The sequence below is a fragment of the Telopea speciosissima genome, chromosome 5, assembly GCF_018873765.1.
Source record: "Telopea speciosissima isolate NSW1024214 ecotype Mountain lineage chromosome 5, Tspe_v1, whole genome shotgun sequence".
NCBI classification, from domain to species: Eukaryota; Viridiplantae; Streptophyta; class Magnoliopsida; order Proteales; family Proteaceae; genus Telopea; species Telopea speciosissima.
The window spans coordinates 60,509,443-60,530,870 of NC_057920.1; the positions used below are offsets into that span (position 1 = coordinate 60,509,443).

The window sequence follows — 21,428 nt, forward strand, 5'->3', positions numbered from 1 at the left end:
CCAGTGTGTACAACTCTATCACACTAAGGTGACCCACCCCCTATTAATATAACTTGTAAAACGGGAAGTTGTCCTTCGACTGGACTCAATACTCCAAGACGAAATTAAAGGGAAATTAATGAGGTTTCTGTTTGGTAGATAGGAAGGGAAGAGGTTGGAGTGAGCTTTCTTGCTCAATAATTGAAGTTGGTTAAATTCCTATCCTTTTACGGTCTCTAGCAAACTAGTCAAGTCAAGGTTCTAACTTCACACATTACTCTCCAGTTGGGAACAGAAGGAAAACAGAGGAAATACAGAGGTTCTTTACTCTTGAATATCATTCCATCAAAGTTTAGTTAAAGCTTCTTCTAGCTATCATAATCCCACCATTCCATTCTTTATACCTGTAATAGAGATTCAGAGTTTCCTTCCAATTCAAAGACCTAAAAAACTTTGATCAATTAAAGAGATGGTTGATGCAGTTCTTCGAGTTGTTCTTCAGAACATTAACTCCCTACTTCAGCAAGAGTTTGGTTTGGTATGGGGAGTCGATCGAGAGATGAGAAGGCTTTCTGACATCTTAATTACAATTCGAGATGTATTGGAAGATGCTGAGATGAAGCAATTCAAGGATAAGGCGATCAAAAGTTGGTTAAAGAAACTCAAAGATGCGGCTTATGATGCAGACGACATCTTAGATGAGTGTGCTGCCAAAGCACTTCAATTAGGAGAAGAAGCCCAGTTGAGCAACTCCACTTATAACCAGGTTAGTCACTCTTTCTTATCTTGGTTCAATTTTGAACAACTTATGTTTCGTCGCAAGATTGGACAGAGAATTAAAGATATTAGAGAGAGATTTGATGATATTGCTGAAGAGAGGTCCAAATTTCATTTGAACCCGCGGGGTATTGCACTGGAATGGACTGTTGAAACCAGTGAAAGAGAGACTACCTCCATTCTAACTGAATCCCGGGTTTATGGGAGAGATGAGGACAAAGAAGAGATAGTTAAAGTATTGGTGGACAACATTAACAACCCAAATTTACTGGTTTATCCAATAATCGGAATGGGTGGTCTTGGGAAGACCACACTTGCTCAACTAATCTACAACGATGAAAGAGTGAAGAATCATTTTGATGCCAGAATTTGGGTTTGCGTATCTGATGATTTTGATGTCAAAAAGCTTACCAAAGCAATCATAGAATCTATGAGTGGAACTGCTTGTGATCTCACGGACTTGGATCCAATGCAAAGCCGTCTTCGTGAGATGTTGAGTACGATGAGATTTTTGCTTGTACTAGATGATGTTTGGAACGAAGATCAGGACAAGTGGGATAAGTTGAAATTTTCATTGACATATGGGAATGAAGGTTGTTCAATTCTTGTAACCACTCGTGGTAAAAAAGTAGCATCGATCATGGGCACCTTTCCTACTCACCACTTGAAAGGACTCTCAGAGGAGGATTGTTGGGCTTTGTTCAAGCAACGTGCATTTGGCAATGGCAGAGAGGAGACAGCAAACTTTGTGGTGATTGGTAAGGAGATTGTGAAGAAGTGTGGAGGTGTACCTCTGGCTGCAAAGGCTCTAGGAGGCTTAATGCGCTTCAAAGACACAGAGACTGAATGGCAATTTGTGAGTGACAGTGAAATTTGGGATCTACCAGAAGACGAAGAAAATACCATTTTGCCAGCCTTGAGACTAAGCTACAATCATCTGCCCTCACATTTGAGGCAATGTTTTTCTTATTGCTCCATATTTCCAAAGGATCATAGGATGTGGAAGGAAAAATTAGTCCAACTCTGGATGGCTAATGGCTTTATTCCATCTAAAGGTAAAATGGAGTTGGAAGACATTGGGAATGAAATTTTTAATGAGTTACTGTGGAGGTCTTTCTTCCAAGACACTATAAAAGGTGGTGATGGCAATTTAGTACTATCTTGTAAGATGCATGATCTAGTCCATGATCTTTCATGTTCTGTTATGAATAATGAATGTTTGATCTTAGATCAAACTAGCAAGGAAAAAACTGTTCCAAAAGGTATTAGACACTTGTCATTGAAGCTTGAGCACCGTGGCTCATCACCAATAATATTCTTACCTTCCATTAGTGAGTCTTTATGTAAATCTCAAACCATACGTACCCTGTTACTAGATACTCCGGAGGGACAAAATAGTTTAATTTCCCCTCATTTCAACTTTTCAAATCATAGATGCCTACGAGCATTAGAACTGTGTTTCCACTCTTATACTCGTCGGCCATCTTCAGTTTCGTATGTGACATACTTGAGGTATTTGATACACTTGAGGTACTTGATGCTCTCCTGCACGAGTATTAGGATGTTACCTGAATCCTTGAGCAACCTAAAACATTTGCAGACATTAATACTAGAGCATTGTGTATGTCTTCAAAAGTTGCCTGCAAACATGAGTACCATGAGCAGCCTGAGGCACTTGCATATGAATCGATGTGACTTGCTAAGTCGTATGCCAATCAAGATGGGGCGGTTAATTCACCTCCAGACATTAAGCATGTTTATTGTGGGGAAGAAGAGTGGATGTCATATCAGTGAGTTACAAGGACTGAACAACCTTAGAGGATCATTACACATAAAAGGCCTTGAGAACGTGAAGAATTCAATGGATGTCAAAGAAGCCAATTTGATAAGAAAGATAAACCTTATTTGGCTAACCTTATCTTGGTCTCCAATTAATTATATTGATCATCATCATGAGACTCACACAATCCCAGAAGAAAATGCATCTTCTGAAGAGGTGCTACAAGGCTTACAGCCTCCTGCAAACATAAAAACATTGGAAATAGAAAACTACCAGGGCATGAAGTTTCCAAGTTGGATGGAGGATTTGTCGTCGTTCCAAAATCTGGTTCATGTCAGTCTCAGAGACTGTAAGAGATGTGAACATCTCCCGCCTCCTCTTGCACACCTGCCACTTCTGAAGCTTCTTGATGTAAGTGGAATGGATTCTGTACGATACTTAGGTGTTGATGAGTTCTATTGTAGTGATGGCTTGGGTAAAGCTGGATTCCCGTCGCTGGAATCTCTGTACTTACGAAACATGCTAAATCTGGAATTATTGTTGTTGAATGTTCCAGAAGGAAGCGAAGTACTCCCTTCCCTTGTGACAATGATGATTACATGTTGTGACAAGTTGACAACCCTCCCATTGCTCCCCTCTCTTCAATCTTTATCTCTACAAATGATGGAAAATGAACACATTCCAGAAGGGCTGCTACAACATCGTAACCTCCCTGCTCTTCAGAAATTGAATTTTGTGGGCAACTTCATCGCATTGCCCAGATTGTCTGTTAGGCCTGGGGAATTTGGGTTTAGCTCTCTTAAAACCTTTTCGGTTAGCTTTTGCAATGCTATGAAATGTTTGTGGGAGGATGAGACCCAATTCCAGGGGTTGAGCTCTTTAAAGACATTGAGTATTCAACATTGTAAAAGACTAGCATCTCTGTCAGGGATGAGATATTTAACAGCTCTCGAGCATTTGAGTATCAATGAGTGTCCAGAGCTAGAACTCTCCCAATTGGAGGATTTTCGGCACCTCACTTCCCTTCAACATATAGACATTACCAACCTGCCTAATTTGATGTCTTTGCCTGAGAACTTAAAACACACTACAATGCTGCAATATCTAAGAATCAGTGGCTGTGAGGGCCTTACTGGGTTGCCAGAGTGGATCCAAAATCACACGTCACTTCGAACCATAGCTATTGAATGGTGTCGAAATCTTACTTTTTTGCCCGATAGTCTTCGACAATTGACAGCCCTTCAAACTCTTAAGATAGAAGAATGCAACACTGTAATAGAGAGACGATGTAGAGAAGGAGGAGAAGACTGGCACAAGATATCCCACATTCCCAAAGTTATCATCATTGAATCACGGCCATGGCAACCACTAACGAACCGTGGATGTTGGAGTAATCTCTTGGAGTTGAGGAGGAGGTCCTGCATTCGACAATAACACAAGCATTTTCAAAGGTGTGACTTCTCGGTATTTTGCAACTAATTTAATATTTATTAATTTTTGCACATTTTTAATGGCCTTGTACATATTTATTATATTACTTCCTCACTGAAGCTATTCATATTATTTACTCTCCCTACACAACTCAACTTTTTCTTGTCTACTATTATCAAATTCGATCTATTTTGTTTGAGAAATGTTTACTTAAGTATGTTCCTTTCAAATTCTATTTTTAGATTGTTTAATTTGTACAAAGTTCTAAGGGAATTGTGAATTTGTTGAACCTGAAGTGGAACAGTAACACTTGTTGATGATCAATTGTGTGCATATAAATGTGTAGTTTTTTTGAGAAAATGATGGCTGAAAATTTGAAGATTAAGAGATTAACATTTTATTTTTAAAACCATAACATTGCCCATTTTTTATTGGACAAAGCTGATCAAAATCAAGAAAAAGAAGAACACAAGGAAGTTTCAATGGGAATTATTTAAAACCATTACTGATCACTTGTATGCTGCTTTCCACCTTAATTCTCTATGAGTTTTGTGTTTCTGAGTGAATAAATCGTTAAAGTTGAGCTTTTGATGATATAAAATGTACTATCTATTTATTTTTAGTTTCCCCTGGCTAATAGTTTTTTATATGTAATTTGATTGCAGTTCTTAGACACATCTAATGCAAAATTGCCTACAATCTTCCTCTAAATTCAGGTAAATGATGTTCATGAACTTGCTTTCTTTGGTGTAGAATGACATACCAAACCTCATTAGATGGATTTTTTCAACAATTTCATGATGTATAACTCACTGGTACAGGGAGGGCAATTCAATGGCGGATGTTATGTATGTCTCCAATTCCTGGACCCATTTCAATGAATGACCCGCTCCGACATTTTTGGTGGCGACCCGAATGGAACTTTTTCTGAGATCTGTGATGGTGACGGCAACCCGGATCCAATGGAGGAGTATTTATGTTCTTTACCCACTTTGTTGTAAAGAGTTAGATTTGAGAGTTTTCGTTTTAGGGTTTCAGGGAGAGAGCAATAGCGCTGTTTTGGATGTTCTTGAGAGTTCTCCATTGTAACTTTCTCCAATATAAATAGTGAAACAGCTTCGATTTCGCCCGTGGATGTAGCACATCATACTAGTGTGTGAACCACGTTATATCTATGTGTCATCTTGCTCTGTTTTTGTTTCTTTTCGTGCTTTGGTTGGTGTTTTGCTCTAACAGTGGATTTTAATTGCAAAGAAAAATTCTCATCTTCAGGATTCCTTTTCTTGATCCCTTAATCCTCTGTTTGTTCATGATGACATTATTTGGGATTTCCAGTAAAGGATCCGTTTAAGATTTATGTATTAATTGAAAAATCTCCATAGTGGGATTGTTAGTGTGCTCATTTGTCTTGAGGTTTCTGTTAATGGTCATGCCGAAGGTGGATCCCTTAAGTCAAAGTGTTTCTTATTATTGATTTGTTTTAGGAAGTGGTGATATGGTTGTGGAGTCTATCCGAATTGGTTTGGTGCTTTGGTTCCTTTATCTAAATTGGTATTTTCTAAGGGGGTGAGACCGCATTCTACAAAAGGGCCAACCACCAGCCCAAGGCTGCTGTCCGTTTGGAGTGAACTTAATAGTCAAAGAGGAAAGGGGCATGAAGTTTCTGTTTGGTACATAGGAAGGGATGAGTTTGGACTTCTCTCACAATAATTGAAGATAATTCCTAACCTCTCACGGTCCCTAGCAAATATTTCCAGCCACAAGACTTGGCAAAGGCAAGTCAAGCTCCTAACTTTAAGCATTACTGACTTTAGTTGTGAACAGAAAGAAAGAGGAAACCAGTGGACGAGAGACTAGCTCCATTCTAATTGATTCCCGAGTGTATGGGAGAGATGAGGAGAAAGAAGACATAGTTAAACTACTATTGCTGGACAACATTAGCAACCCCAATTTTCTTGTTTATCCAATAATTGGAATGGGTGGTCTTGGGAAGACCACACTTGCTCAACTAGTCTACAACGATGAAAGAGTGAAGAATCATTTTGATGCCAGAATTTGGGTTTGCGTATCTGATGATTTTGATGTGAAAAGACTTACCAAAGCAATCATAGAATCTATGGGTGGAACTGCAAATGATCTCACGGAGTTGGATCCAATGCAAAGCCGCCTTCGTGAGATGTTGAGTAGAAGGAAGAAGCTTTTTGATTGTACTAGATGATGTTTGGAATGAAGACCAGGACAAGTGGGATATGGTGAAATCTTCATTAACATGTGGAAATGAAGGAAGTGCAATTCTTGTAACCACTCGTATTGAAAAAGTAGCTTCCATCATGGGCACATTTCCTGCCCACCACTTGAAAGGACTCTCAGAGGATGATTGTTGGGCTTTGTTCAAGCAACGTGCATTTGGTGATGGCAGCAGAGAGGTGGAGAATACAAACTTGGAGGCGATTGGTAAGGAGATTGTGAAGAAGTGTGGAGGTGTACCTCTGGCTGCAAAGGCTTTAGGAAGCTTAATGCGCTTCACACACACACAGAATGAATGGTTGTTTGTGAGGGAAAGTGAAATTTGGGATTTACCAGAAGATGAAGAAAATACCATTTTGCCGGCCTTGAGACTAAGCTACAATCATCTGCCCTCACATTTGAGGCAATGTTTCGCTTATTGTTCCATATTTCCAAAGGATCTTAGGATGGAGAAGGAACAATTAGTCCATCTCTGGATGGCTAATGGTTTTATACCATCTAAAGGCAAAATGGAGTTGGAAGACATTGGGAATGAAATTTTTAATGAGTTACTGTGAAGGTCTTTCTTCCAAGACATAGTAAAAGAAGGGGATGGCAATGTAGTGTCTTGTCAGATGCATGATCTAGTCCATGATCTTGCATGTTCTGTTATGAATAATGAATGTTTGACCTTAGATCAAACTAGCAAGGAAAATATTGTTCCAAAAGGGGTTAGACACTTGTCATTGAAGCTTGTGTACCGCGGCTCATTACAAATGATATTTTTACCATCCATTACTGAGTCTTTATGTAAATCTCAAACCTTACGTACCCTATTACTAGATACGCCGGAGGAACAAGATAGTTTAGTTTCCCCTCATTTCAACTTTTCAAATCATAGATGCCTACGAGCATTAGAACTAAGTTTCCACTACTTAAATTATCACCCATCTTCAGTTGCCTATTTGAAAGACTTGAGGTATTTGATACACTTGAGGTACCTTAAGCTCTCCTGCATGAGTATTAGGACATTACCTGAATCCTTGAGCAACCTAAAACATTTGCAGACATTGATACTAGATAATTTTCCATGTCTTCAAAAGTTGCCTGCACAAATGGGTACCATGAGCAGCCTCAGGCACTTGGATATCAGTGGATGTTTCTCGCTAAGTCAAATGCCAAACGGGATAGGGCGGTTAATTCACCTCCAGACATTAAGCATCTTCATTGTGGGGAAGGAGATTGGGTATCATATCAGTGAATTGCAAGGACTGAACAACCTTAGAGGAGAACTACACATAAAAGGTCTTGAGAATGTGAGGAATCTAGAGGAAGCCAAAGAAGCCAATTTGATAAGAAAGAGAAACATTCACTCTTTAACCTTCTCTTGGTCTCCAAATAATGATCAAACTCACATCCAAGAAAATGGATCTGAAGAGGTTCTAGAAGGCCTACAACCCCCAGCAAGGATAAGCGAATTGAAAATAGAGAGATACCAGGGCATGAAGTTTCCAAGTTGGATGGAGGATTTGTCGCTGCTCCAGAATTTGGTTCATGTCGAACTCATAAACTGTAACAAATGTGAACATCTCCTACCTCCTCTTGGGCATCTACCACTCCTTAAGTTTCTTTATGTAGGAGGAATGTATTCTGTACGATACTTAAGTGTTGAGTTATACAGTGGTAAAGGATTCCCGTTGCTGGAAGACCTATACTTAGAAAACATGCCAAATTTGGAAGAATTGCTGTTGAATGTTCCAGAAAGAAGCAGAGAAGTATTCCCCTGCCTTGTGAGAATGAGAATTAGAAATTGTGACAAGTTGGCAACCCTCCCATTGCTCCCGTCACTTCAATGTTTACGTCTACGAACAGAAGATGAAAACATTCCGGAGGGACTGCTACAAAATCAAAACAACCTCCCTGTTCTTCAGGAATTGGCTTTTCAGAACTGCAACAAGCTCATCAAATTGCCAAGATTGTTGTCTAATAGGCATGGGGAATTAGGCTTTAGCTCTCTTACAAACCTTCAGGTCTTTGGGTCCAATGCTATGAAATCTTTGTGGAATGATGATGATGATGATTATGAGACCCAAGTCCAGGTTTTGAGCTCTTTAAAGGCATTGACGATTGGACAGTGTCACAGATTAACATCTCTATCAGGGATGAGATATCTAACAGCTCTCGAAAAATTTGACTATTGATGGTTGCCCAAAGCTGGAACTTTCCCAATTGGAGGATTTCAGTTACCTCACTTCCCTTCAAAAAATAGAGATTGTCAACATGAATCAGTTGATCTCTTGGCCAGAGAACTTGAAACACATTACAATGCTGCAATATCTACATATAAATTGTTGCGGAGGGCTGACTGTGTTACCAGAGTGGATCCACAATCTCGTGTCACTTCGAACTATAGAGATTATTAGTTGTGGAAATCTTACTTTCTTGCCAGATGGTCTTCGACAGTTGACAGCCCTCCAAACTCTTCTAATAGTTGATTGCAAGACTGACTTAGAGACACGATGTAGAGAAGGAGGAGAAGATTGGCACAAGATATCCCACATTCCAAAGCTTATCGTTGGATCACGGCCACAACGAATCCGCATGAGACAAAACCCTGGATGTTGGGATCATCTCTTGGAGTTGAGGAGGAGGTACTGAAGCATTCTACAACAAACATGTATTTTCTAAGGTGTGAGTGTGACTGCCAATCAAATTTTTGTCTATGTAATGCTTTGCTTTTATGACCTTTTTTTCTTTTTCTTTTTCTTTTTGGATTCTTTATTTTTAGTACTTCCATCATGAAATGCTACTTTCAATTTCTAAAATGAAACAAACAGGGCCATAAAACATGGAAAATCCTATTTGATGGAGAAAAATTATTTTCGAATTTTCTTTAAGCTTGGTGCCTTGTTTCTTCACTGTACTTTTCTTCCATTACTTAGTGAATCATCTTCAACTTCACCCATGGACGTAGCATATCATAGTGGTGTATGAACCACGTTAAATCTCTATGTCATTTTTGCTTTGTTTTGTTTCTTTGTGTTTCGTTGTGTTTGCATTAACAGTTGCCCAACAATCTATGCAAACTGGGACTAATGGATGCCTGGTTGGATGTTATTCCGGATGAATTATCACAATGAGATAGCTATAGAAACCATATAGAATGTGTATATAGTGTTAACTAATCAGAACAATGTCGATTCATGGTTCTGCATCCACTTCAAGAACATCTCTACATAGACTGCATCTGAAAGAACTCTGGAATCTTCCTCCACTCCACCAGTCTGATGATTAAACTTCTTTAGAAAAAGCTCATCTTAGAACCAAACCAAAAGTTGATTGAACTGTAATCTCAACCTCACACATATCACCTAGTTTTTCTGAAGTCTGTGAAGACCAGCTACCCACATTACACCAAATTTCAAAAAAAAGTTAGCCAGTCTTAACTTTTAATTTTTTTTCTGCAAACTAAAGTCCTACTTTTCCATGACCTCCACACTCTCACATGAACAGGGGACCACAAATTAGCCAGTTTTGAACATAAATTTCTCCAACTCAAGAGGATCTCATAATTGATATACGAAATATTTTTCTTAAGTGCATTCATGGACAACTTAAATCTTCATTATATATAGCTTTCAAAGAAGTTCCACAAGGAGAGCAAACAAAAAGCATAGTAAGACTGACTCCTGTACAACTTACTGCATTGTATGTTACAAACACATTTCAATTCTGCTTTGACCATTACAAAAAATCAGGGAAATTTTTTTTTCAAATCTTTACTGAGTACCCACTTGTCATTGATCACTACCAATCCACAAAAAGTCACAAAGAATCAAATAACTAGCACAAATTGTGAAGAAAAAAATATTTGAATCTTTCTTCCTTGTTTGGGATGAAACTTATGAATTTCTATCAATTAAACCATCAAAGAAAGGCATGTAGATACAGAGTTTTTACTTCGATTCCCCAAGGATCAGAATCCAGAACGGACTCTGCCATACCTCCACAGATTGCTGATCCTTTCTTGTAACAATCATTTTGTTACCTCCAAAAGCCAAGTTGGTAATCCTGTGATGAACCATATTGGTGACCGACCAATCACCAAGCGACACATTGCAAATAAGGGAGACAGCCAAACCGACCTCGATTTGGTAACAAGAGAGGGATCCAGATTGTCTATGGCGCGGGCTGCCTGTCCTGCTGTGTTGCTCAGACAAGGCGGTGCGCATTGACCGCCTTACCCCTGCCTGGATGCCTAGCCTGAATGGAGGTAAGGCGGTCATTGCACGCAGTCATGTGTCTGTGCAGCACAGGCAGGATAGGGCAGTACGCCGTATAAGATCCATATAGGTCAGTTCCTGTCCATCATCAATGCCCATGAGTCAAAACCGTGGATGTTGGGGTCGCCTCTTGGAGTTGAAGAGGAGGTGATGCATTCCATTGTAAACAAACATTTTCTAAGGTGTGACTTCTCTGCAATTGGGCACCAATCTAATTTACATTTCTAAAAATTTATTTCCTCTTTTTCATGGATCCTTTATTTTTTATTTTTTTACTATTGCAGGACCACTTTCAAATATTTTTTTTTTTAAAAAAAAAACAAGCTACCAGAACTACATAACCAGCTCTGCACCCAATTAAGAGCACTGGATCCTAAAATGTGTCAAGGACTGTTCTGTTTTTCATTAACTGTTAATCTAATTTTAAACTTGATATCCCTAATTCTTATTCCTGAATTTAAATTTAAGCTTATTTCATTCTAAGTAAAATTGTTTGCAAGAATTTTTTTTTTTAGTTAAAAATGTTAACATTTATTTTAAACTGATTTTAAGTACAAATTTTCCTTATAAATAGCTTTTACCTCGAACTAAACAGAGAATTAACATCAATAACAGTGCATTTTTCTTTCAGATTGCATCAAATATTGGGGATGACACAGTGAAATGGGCTCTTCCTTCTTGTATTTGGCGCTTGTTATGGGGTAGTGCCGAAACAATAGGCTTTACTATAGTTTTGGGCTTTTTATTAATGCTTGTTTATGTAATATGACTTCGTTGTTGAAGCTTTTCATATTTGTTATGTATGTCTTGAATTCTTATACTTGTTTCGAAGAATTATCCGCCCCGACATTTTTTGTGGCGATTCGAATGGAATTTTTTTTGAGATCTGTGATGGTAGCGGAAGGCTTGGGCCAATTCAACTTGATCTGATGGAGGAGTATTTATATTCTTTACCCGCTTTGTTGTAAAGTGAGTGAGATTTGGGGTTTTCGATTTAGGGTTTCTGGAAGAGAGAAACAGCATCATTTTTGGGTGTTCTTGAATGATCTCCATTGTAACTTTCTCCAATTTACATAGTGAAACATCTTCAGCTTTGCCCGTGGAAGTAGCACACCATACTGGTGTGTAAACCACGTTAAATCTCTGTGTCATCTTACTTTGTTTTTCATTTTTCGTTCATATTTTGTTTGGTGTTTGTTCCAACAATATTATTTTATTGTCTCCACCCCCACCAAGACTCTTTCTTATAGAAGCACTACGTATGAGCTTATGTATACTTGATATTTGATCTCCCTTTGCATTTTTAATTATCATATTATTGACTTTAAATAATCAAAAGAAGTCAACAAATTAGGCCAAAAAAGATGGTTTAATTTTGTCATGTGGCAAAGTCACATTGGATCAAATATTTTGGTACATGAGTATGATAAGGTGTGCTGCCTGCCTGTATCTTAGAGTCCATTAAGTGCATGACTCGATTGAAATGGTGTTTTGGTACTTTTAAGTAAAACATGGATAATTGAGTTAGAAATTCCTTTTTCATATTTCTGAGAATACTGGAATTTTGTCATATTTGGATCAGAGGAATGTTAATTTTCTTTAAAAAATAGATGATAAAAATAGTTATTTTTATTATTCAAGAATACGAAATCGACGAAGAATGTATACCAAACACAATCTAAATTCAAATTAATTTTTAGAACTCTGGCATTATTAACTAGCTATATACACAGAACTTGGAAGATTTGAGATAATTCATATCTGCTTGTGTTTGGCCTAAGAAATCTCTGAGATGGGGGGCCAGTGTGCACAACTCTAACCATTTCACACCAAGGTGACCCACCGCCAATTAATATAACTTGTAAAACGGGAAGTTGTCCTTGGACTGGACTCAATAGTCCAAGAGGAAATTAATGAGGTTTCTGTTTGGTAGATAGGAAGGGAGGAGGTTGGAGTGAACTTCTCAATCAATAATTGAAGATATTAATTTCCTATGCTTTTACGGTGTCTAGGATGAGGTTCTCCTCAATGCCTAGGATTTCAAAGTAAGATTGTTTTTTTTATCAAAAAAAAAAAAAAAAGGAAATGTTTTAAACACGTTAGTCTTTTTCAGTGGAAAAAAAAAACATTTTTTGGAAAACTGTAGTTTTTTTTAAATAATTTAATATTTGAAGAAAGAACATTAGCTGGGGGTGTATGGTATGTTGTCGCTACGTCCGATCAGACACAGGGGTGGGTGAAATGACTACTGCAACCTCATGGAAAGGTGAAAATTTCCGAGGGATGGTGGTCATTTTGCTTGCCCCCGTGTCTAGGCATAGGAGCAGCGTATTGCACACGCCCTTGTAGCATTCTCTTTCCTTTATAATTAATACATCAAATATTAATATTTAATTAACAAGACATGAGCTAATCCCAAAATTTATTCTTTTTTTTTTTTTTGTTGCACATTGTTCAAATTTAACCATTTAAAACCCATATGTTTTAACTATGACTATATATGGTGAGGACTAAAGGGGGAAGGTTATCAGTTTCAATTATGAAGTTGAATTTCGCTGATTTGCTTTGGTTTACTTAGAACCAAAGAATTAAATGTCCAAAAACTAAAGATATAAACGAATCGGATATGAATTGTATGTCATAGGATCTTAATATTTCATGATCGAATACAGATATCCCTAAACGGATACGGATGCGAATTGAATTTGAAATTTTGACTATCCCTTTATATTTCTGACTTATGTAACCTAGACTTTCCTCCCTTGGCAAATACGATTCACTCTCAATCTATGTCTCTTAGTCTCGTGATTCGCATTTCATCATTCCTTAGAACGTGTTGAATCTTAAAAAACCCTCAAGATCATTAGTTATTTAATTTTTTATTATTAATTGGGTATCTATTTGGATCGGATAATTTTTTTCCATATTATACGAATATTTTTTCGAATCTAATTCAAATTTTCAAATATCCATTTACATCCTTACCAAAAACTAGGGATTAAGTGTGACTCAGCTTCTATGGTGGAGTCTATCGTAATTGGTTAGGTGCTTTGGATCTTTCATCTAAATTGGTATTTTCTAAGGGATGGGGACCGCATTCTACCAACTGGGCCAACCACCAGCCTAGGGGTGTCAACAGGCCAGTTCGGGCCGGTTTCGGTTCAGGCTTTTCGGTTTCGGTGTGACTTTTATAGAAATCGAAACCAAACCATTAAGAAATAATCGGTTTCGGTGCGGTTTCGGTTTCGGTGCAGTTTGGTTTTGTGTCGGTTTCGGTTTATGATAACGGGTTGATATCGGTTTGGATTCGGTTTGGTACCGATTTTATATAACTAGTAAGGTCCGGTTAGTGCTAATTTTTCTTCTCTTTCTCTTTTAAGTACATAAAATATTTCAAATACAATGCATCTTTGTATCCTATGTCCTATGGCCTATGGATACAATTGGTTGGGTAATCACTAACAAAGGATATGAGATGAAGTGAGAAACTATCACAACACATTTAGGGGGCAATGGGGCATTAGGCATTTACTGATTTACTCATTTATCGGGTTAGATCGGTTCGATTTGGGTTCGGGCCTAACGGTTCGGGCTACCGGTGCACCGTCGGACTAGCCCAAACCAAACCAAACCGTTTGCCTTTATAGATCCACAAACCGAACCGAACCATTAAGAATTCGGTCCAGTGTGGTTCGGGCCGGTTTCACCGGTTCGGATTGGGTATTGACACCCCTACACCAGCCCAAGGCTGCTGTCCGTTTGGAGTGAATTTAATAGTCAAAGAGGAAATGGGCACGAAGTTTCTGTTTGGTTGATAGGAAGGGATGAGTTTGGACTTCTCTCACAATAATTGAAGATAATTCCTAACCTCTTACGGTCCCCAGCTACCAAATAATTACAGCCACATCACTTGGCAAAGGCAAGTCAAATGTCAAGGTCCCAATTTTAAACTGTTCTGACCTCAGTTGTGAACAGAAGGAAAGAGGAAACACAGAGAGGCTCTTCACTCTTGAAGATCATTCCATCAAAAGTCTAGTTAAAGCTTCTCGTATCCTAATTTTCATACTTCTTTTATCCCTGTCAGAGAGATTCAGATCTAAGTTTCCTTCCAATTCAAACAACTTTGATCAATTAAACAATTAAAGAGATGGTTGATGCAGTTCTTCGAGTTGTTCTTCAGAACATTAACTCGCTACTTCAGCAAGAGTTTGGTTTGGTATGGGGAGTCGATCGGGAGATGAGAAGGCTTTCAGACATCTTAGCTACAATTCGAGATGTATTGGAAGATGCTGAGATGAAGCAATTCAAGGATAAGGCGATCAAAAGTTGGTTAAAGAAACTCAAGGATGCGGCTTATGATGCAGACGACATCTTAGATGAGTGTGCTGCCAAAGCACTTCAATTAGGAGAAGAAGCCCAGATGAGCAACTCCACTTATAACCAGGTTAGTCACTCTTTCTTATATTGGTTCAATTTTGAACAACTTATGTTTCGTCGCAAGATTGGACAGAGAATTAAAGATATTAGAGAGAGATTTGATGATATTGCTGAAGAGAGGTCCAAATTTCATATGAACCCGCGGGGAATTGCACTGGAATCGACTGTTGAAACCAGTGAAAGAGAGACTACCTCCATTCTAACTGAATCCCGGGTTTATGGGAGAGATGAGGACAAAGAAGAGATAGTGAAAGTATTGGTGGACAACATTAACAACCCAAATTTACTGGTTTATCCAATAATCGGAATGGGTGGTCTTGGGAAGACCACACTTGCTCAACTAATCTACAACGATGAAAGAGTGAAGAATCATTTTGATGCCAGAATTTGGGTTTGCGTATCTGATGATTTTGATGTAAAAAAGCTTACCAAAGCAATCATAGAATCTATGAGTGGAACTGCTTGTGATCTCACTGACTTGGATCCAATGCAAAGCCACCTTCGTGAGATGTTGAGTAGGAGGAGATTTTTGCTTGTACTAGATGATGTTTGGAACGAAGATCAGGACAAGTGGGATAGGTTGAAATTTTCATTGACATATGGAAATGAAGGTTGTTCAGTTTTTGTAACCACTCGGGGTGAAAAAGTAGCATCGATCATGGGCACCTTTTCTTCTCACCACTTGAAAGTACTCTCAGAGGAGGATTGTTGGGCTTTGTTCAAGCAACGTGCATTTGGCAATGGTAGAGAGGAGAAAGCAAACTTGGTGGTGATTGGTAAGGAGATTGTGAAGAAGTGTGGAGGTGTACCTCTGGCTGCAAAGGCTCTAGGAGGCTTAATGCGCTTCAAAGACACAGAGACTGAATGGCGATTTGTGAGTGACAGTGAAATTTGGGATCTACCAGAAGACGAAGAAAACACCATTTTGTCGGCCTTGAGGCTTAGCTACAGTCATCTGCCCTCACATTTGAGGCAATGTTTTGCTTATTGCTCCATATTTCCAAAGGATCATAGGATGTGGAAGGAAAAATTAGTCCAACTCTGGATGGCTAATGGCTTTATTCCATCTAAAGGTAAAATGGAATTGGAAGACATTGGGAATGAAATTTTTAATGAGTTACTGTGGAGGTCTTTCTTCCAAGACACAGAAAAAGATGATGATGGCAATTTAGTACTATCTTGTAAGATGCATGATCTAGTCCATGATCTTGCATGTTCTGTTATGAATAATGAATGTTTGATCTTAGATCAAACTAACGAGGAACAACATAGTTTAATTTCAAAAGGGATTAGACACTTGTCATTGAAGTTTGAGTACCGTGGCGCATCACCAGTGATATTCTTACCTTCCATTACTGAGTCTTTATGTAAATCTGAAACCATACGTACCCTGTTACTAGATATGCAGGGGGGACAACATAATTTAATTTCCCCTCATTTCAACTTCTCAAATCATAGATGCCTACGAGCATTAGAACTGTGTTTCCACTCTTATACTCATCGGCCATCTTCAGTTTTGTATGTGACAAACTTGAGGTATTTGATACACTTGAGGTACCTGAAGCTCTCCGGTATGAGTATTAGGACATTACCTGAATCCTTGAGCAACCTAAAACATTTGCAGACATTGATACTAGAGTATTGTGTATGTCTTCAAAAGTTGCCTGCAAACATGAGTACCATGAGCAGCCTGAGGCACTTGGATATTAGTGGATGTGACTCACTAAGTCATATTCCAATCAGGATGGGGCGGTTAATTCACCTCCAGACATTAAGCATGTTTATTGTGGGGAAGAACAGTGGATGTGGTATTAGTGAGTTACAAGGTCTGAACAACCTTAGAGGATCATTACACATAAAAGGCCTTGAGAACGTGAAGAATTCAATGGATGCCAAAGAAGCCAATTTGATAAGAAAGATAAACCTTGTTTGGTTAACCTTATCTTGGTCTCCAATTAATTATATTGATCATCATCATGAGAGTCACATAATCCAAGAAGAAAATGCATCTTCTGAAGAGGTGCTACAAGGCTTACAGCCCCCTGCAAGCATAAAAACATTGGCAATAGAAAACTACCAGGGCATGAAGTTTCCAAGTTGGATGGAGGATTATTTGTCACTCCAAAATTTGGTTACTATCAAACTCAGCAACTGTAAGAGATGTGAACATCTCCCGCCTCTTGAGAATCTGCCACTTCTTAACTTTCTTGATGTAAGAGGAATGGATTCTATACGATTCTTGGGTGATGGGACCCACAATGGTAATGGCTTAGTTAAAGGATTCCCACTGCTGGAAGACCTATACTTAGAAAATATGCCAAATTTAGAAGGATTGTTTTTGAATGTTCCAATTGATCAAGGAAGAGAAGTAGTAGTACTCCCTTGCCTAATGAAAATGAGAATTACAAATTGTGACAAGTTGACAACCCTCCCATTGCTCCCGTCTCTTCAATCTTTATCTCTACAAACAGAGGAAAATGAAAACTTTCAAGAAGGGCTGATACAAAACCGAAACCTCCCCGTTCTTCAGGAATTGAGTTTTTACTACTGCAACAAGCTCATCACATTGCCAACATTGTCTTTTAGACAAGGGGCATTAGGCTTTACCTCTGTTAGAGACTTTCAGGTTCGAGGGTGCAATGCTATGAAATCTTTGTGGGAGGATGAGACCCAATTCCAAGGGTTGAGCTCTTTAAAGGCATTATCGATTGGAGGTTGTGAAAGATTAGCATCTCTATTAGGGATTAGATATTTAACAGCTCTCGAAAATTTGACTATTGATGGTTGCCCAGAGCTGGAAATTTCCCAATTGGAGGATTTCCGACATCTCACTTCTCTTCAAAAAATACAGTTTGTTAACATGTATCAGCCGATCTCTTGGCCAGAGAAGTTGAAACACATTACAATGCTGCAAAATCTACGTATAAGTTGTTATGGAGGGTTGACTGCGTTGCCAGAGTGGATCCACAATCTCACCTCACTTCGCACCATAGAAATTGTGTGTTGTCGAAATCTTACTTTCTTGCCAGATGGTCTTCGACAATTGACAGCCTTGCAAACTCTGATAATACAAGAATGTAACACTGTCTTAGAGACACGATGTAAAGAAGGAGGAGAAGACTGGCACAAGATATCTCACATTCCCGAGGTCATCATCAGCTCAAGGCCACGACCAACGCCCATGAGACAAAACCGTGGATGTTGGGGTTGGCTCTTGGAGATGAGGAGGAGGTGATGATGCGTTCAATACTAAACGGGTTTATTTTTTTAAAAGGTGTGATTCTCTGCAACTAACCACCGTTCCAATTTTTAATCTTCTGTAATAATTTTACTTACTTTGCAACTTTTAATGCAATCAGTTATCCTCAGTTCACAAATGCTCATGTCTTGGGTCGCAGGATATGGAAGCAGGGGTGCTCTCACTCGGTTGAGGGAACGGAGAGCTTAGCAATAAAGGAAGAAGCTCTACAGCATGCCCAATATTTAGGAATCACCAAAAACAGAGGTGCTCTCACTAGTTGGCCCTGGCAGCTTACAGAGGCACTATTTTCCTATCTTTGACTTGATTTCTAGTTTTAATGTACTTGTCATCAAGTATGTAAGTAGTGATTAAATGTTCTTCTACCAAAAAAAAAATAGTAGTGATTAAATGGGTCGGTGTTCTCTGTGGGGAAGTGTTGAACACACAGTGCAGATGGCAGTGACTGTGTGTTGGTTGTCATTGTTGTCAACACAGTGCATGTGTGTTGTTGTGGTCAACACAATGCATCTTGGTGCAATTATAACGCTCAGGCCAGTCAAGCAGCATTCTAGTTGAGTAAACATGCTTATGGCAGTGCAGGCAGTGACTGGATTGTGTCCTCACCATCCCCAGTAGTTCTTACAGTGTTCACTACGGCAGTGATATCATTACAAGGGTATGGCAGTGTATACAGAGGTCCCATAGTGTTTGGGAGTCATCCAGGGGCATTTTGGTCATTTGACAGTGTCGTGGCATGTTGGCAATGATACTGGAGCATCTGGAGATTATGTGGCAGCATGAGATTGTTCATTGCAGTGTTTGGATGTCTTATACAGCCTTGGGTGAAGGCTAGGTGCATTAAGAATATTGATTTTATAGGTTTTCGCACTAGCAGCGTGTTCGTCGGTATTTTTGGAGGGTATATTGATAGAACTGGGTGGAGCATTCTACATGAATATTTTAGTTCGTCGAGTCTTCTTTCCATAGATTCAAATGGTTCGTCAATCCGACGTCAAATGAGGGAGTTATGATTTTTTCCGTTTGGATGCACAAATTAGAAGCAAATCTGGAAAGTTGGATTTCAAATTTTGCTCTCGGCCAGCAGCTTAAGATCACTTTTTGGTCTCAGGGGTTTAAATGCAAATAAATATAATTATTGTCTATGATGACATAAATAAGTGAGGTTAGAGGGGCTCTTTTTGAAATTATCAAAGTTGAAGAGATTTTCAAAAAACAGGAAATCATTACTCTCCCACGTGAAGGCTGTGAATGGATGAGTTAAAAAGCTTTTCAAAAAGTCTTTGATTCCATTTAAAAGCTTTTGATTGGTTCTTCAAAAAGTACTTTGGAAACTGTGCCAATCTCTCTCTACCTTAAGAGAAGTACTTTAATCAATGCTTGATTGAAGATTCCTTTTATGTAAATTCCATTGGTCTATCTAAAAAGGGCTATTTAGTCTTTTACTTAATCTTTTGTAAAAAGAAGAGAGAAATGGTTCTTCTTCTTCTCCAAAATGAAAAAGAGGCTTCAGAATCGTGTAGAGAAAAATAGAAGAAAAAGGGAGAAGGAAAATGAGAGGAAAAGAGAAGGAAGGAAGAAGAAAAAAAAGGGGTTGCAGCCCTAAGCCCTAAGAGGTGTTGTATGCATCTATGATTTGAGTCTTCCTCTCTATCTCATGTCTCCAGCCCTTCCTTGATGCCATTGATATTCTGAAATCATAGAACCAGAACTTCTTTAGGTGGTTGTAGCCAAGAAGGAAGAGGGAAAAGAGAAAAGGAAAAAGAAAGAAGAAGGAGAAAGGAAGAAGAAGGAAGGAAGGTTTAGTGCAAAAAGAAAGACAGGAAGAAGAAAGAAAGAAAAAGGAAATAGAAGGAAAAGAAAGAAAAGGAAGAAGACAGTGGTTTTCCACACTGTCAGGAACCACTCCAGGACTCCAGTGACAGAGCACACTTGAAGATTTTAGTTCTCCATCAAATTGGGAGAAATTGAAGATTCCAGTGAGCCGCCAGAGTTGCCAGACTCCATCACCGGACATCAATGATCAAAGACAGTGCATGGTTGTGAGATTTTCTATACTTTATTGCCTGTTGTGTTTGATATACTGTATTTCCATTGCATATGCTAGCTAGGTTATACTGCCATAGACCTATGCTATGTAGATTTCATTGTAGGGCATTTGTATAAGCCCAATTATTTTTTTTGAGTTGCCCAGTTGCATCTGGACACAGTGTTGGTTACCAGTGGGTGCTGGGAAAACCATTGGGGGTAACACCCTTGTCTCTATACTTAGAGATAGAAGCGGTCAGATGTCTGAGTCATAGGTGTTTGAAACATCATCTGCCGTGGGTGCGGCTTCTCGGTTTATCTTTGGGAAAATTAGTGATGAGTAGATCTTTGAGGTCAAGTGACCATTACTCCGTGCACGTAGGCAACTTGCCGAAGCACGTATATCTCTGTGTTGTGGATGCTTACTTGCTTTGGTTAGAAATGCCTTTCTGCAGGATGGGTGTACACACTTGGTAGAGCCTTTGAGTCTGGCTGGGGTGTGTACACGATTTTGTGGTTTGTATTCAGAACCTCCAGTTGTGATTGAGTTAGTGTGCTTGAGTGAGGGATCTCCAACAGTTTGACATAGCAGCAGCACTTTGTTTAGCAGCTCTTGGCAGCAGTATCAGTGATTGTGGTTGTATGTAACTGTGTCAAGATTGCTAGTTAGAGTGTGATTGTGTGCATGTTTGCCTTTTAAGAAGACTGTGTGGTTGGTTGTAGTGAGTGTTAAAGATCTCAACAGGTGATCTAGGAGGTGAACCTACTTGAGGGAAAAGATTTTTATAGTCCACTGATTCACCCCCCCTCTCAGTGGCCATCACTGTTCAACAGGAAGTGTGCCCCTACACACACAGGGCCAATGAGAGAGTGCTCTGGATGTGGGTGGTACACTCCCCCAGAGAGAACTTTTCTCTTCATAATGTAGAGGCCCATGCCATTGCTTTTATGCGTGTCTTGAATTTTTGCACCTGTTTTGAAGTTTGTCATGCTCCGACATTTTTGGTGGCTATCAGAATGGGTTTTTTATTCGGTCTGTGATGGTACGACTTGATTCGATGGATTGACCCAAGTTGGAGGAGTATTTATATGTTTTATTGTCTTGTTGTGCAGGCAAGAGAAAGGTGAGAGATTTTGTGATTTTTGAGTTAGGGTTTTATGGGGAGAGTTCTTGTTGCGACTTTTGGTGTTTGTGAGAGATCTTCACTGTACTTTTCTTCCATTACTT

At 39.0% G+C, this 21,428-nt stretch overlaps 2 protein-coding genes across 2 annotated transcripts; both read left to right on the top strand.

Moving 5' to 3' along the window:
• The first annotated feature begins 275 nt into the window (after window positions 1-275).
• On the top strand, window positions 276-18,474 carry LOC122663171 (putative disease resistance protein RGA1). Its single transcript, XM_043858875.1, has 3 exons — window positions 276-1,866; window positions 16,042-18,144; window positions 18,273-18,474. The coding sequence occupies exons 1-3, from the start codon at window positions 449-451 to the stop codon at window positions 18,472-18,474; spliced, it is 3,723 nt and encodes a 1,240-aa protein (XP_043714810.1). The 5' UTR covers window positions 276-448.
• On the top strand, window positions 5,854-6,952 carry LOC122661385 (putative disease resistance protein RGA3). Its single transcript, XM_043856769.1, is given in 2 exon segments — window positions 5,854-6,161; window positions 6,163-6,952. Coding segments are annotated over 2 exon segments (828 nt in total). The 5' UTR covers window positions 5,854-5,942; the 3' UTR covers window positions 6,772-6,952.
• Window positions 18,475-21,428: the final 2,954 nt, after the last annotated feature.

Bases quoted from the DNA above. Each gene is read 5' to 3' on its own strand.
- LOC122663171 (XM_043858875.1), top strand. From the start codon at position 449: ATGGTTGATGCAGTTCTTCGAGTTGTTCTTCAGAACATTAACTCCCTA. The intron at 1,867-16,041 runs GTCTTTCTTCCA...GTTACTGTGGAG, and splicing joins TTTAATGAGTTACTGTGGAG to GTCTTTCTTCCAAGACACAG. The intron at 18,145-18,272 runs GTGATGATGCGT...TAATGCAATCAG, and splicing joins CTCTTGGAGATGAGGAGGAG to TTATCCTCAGTTCACAAATG.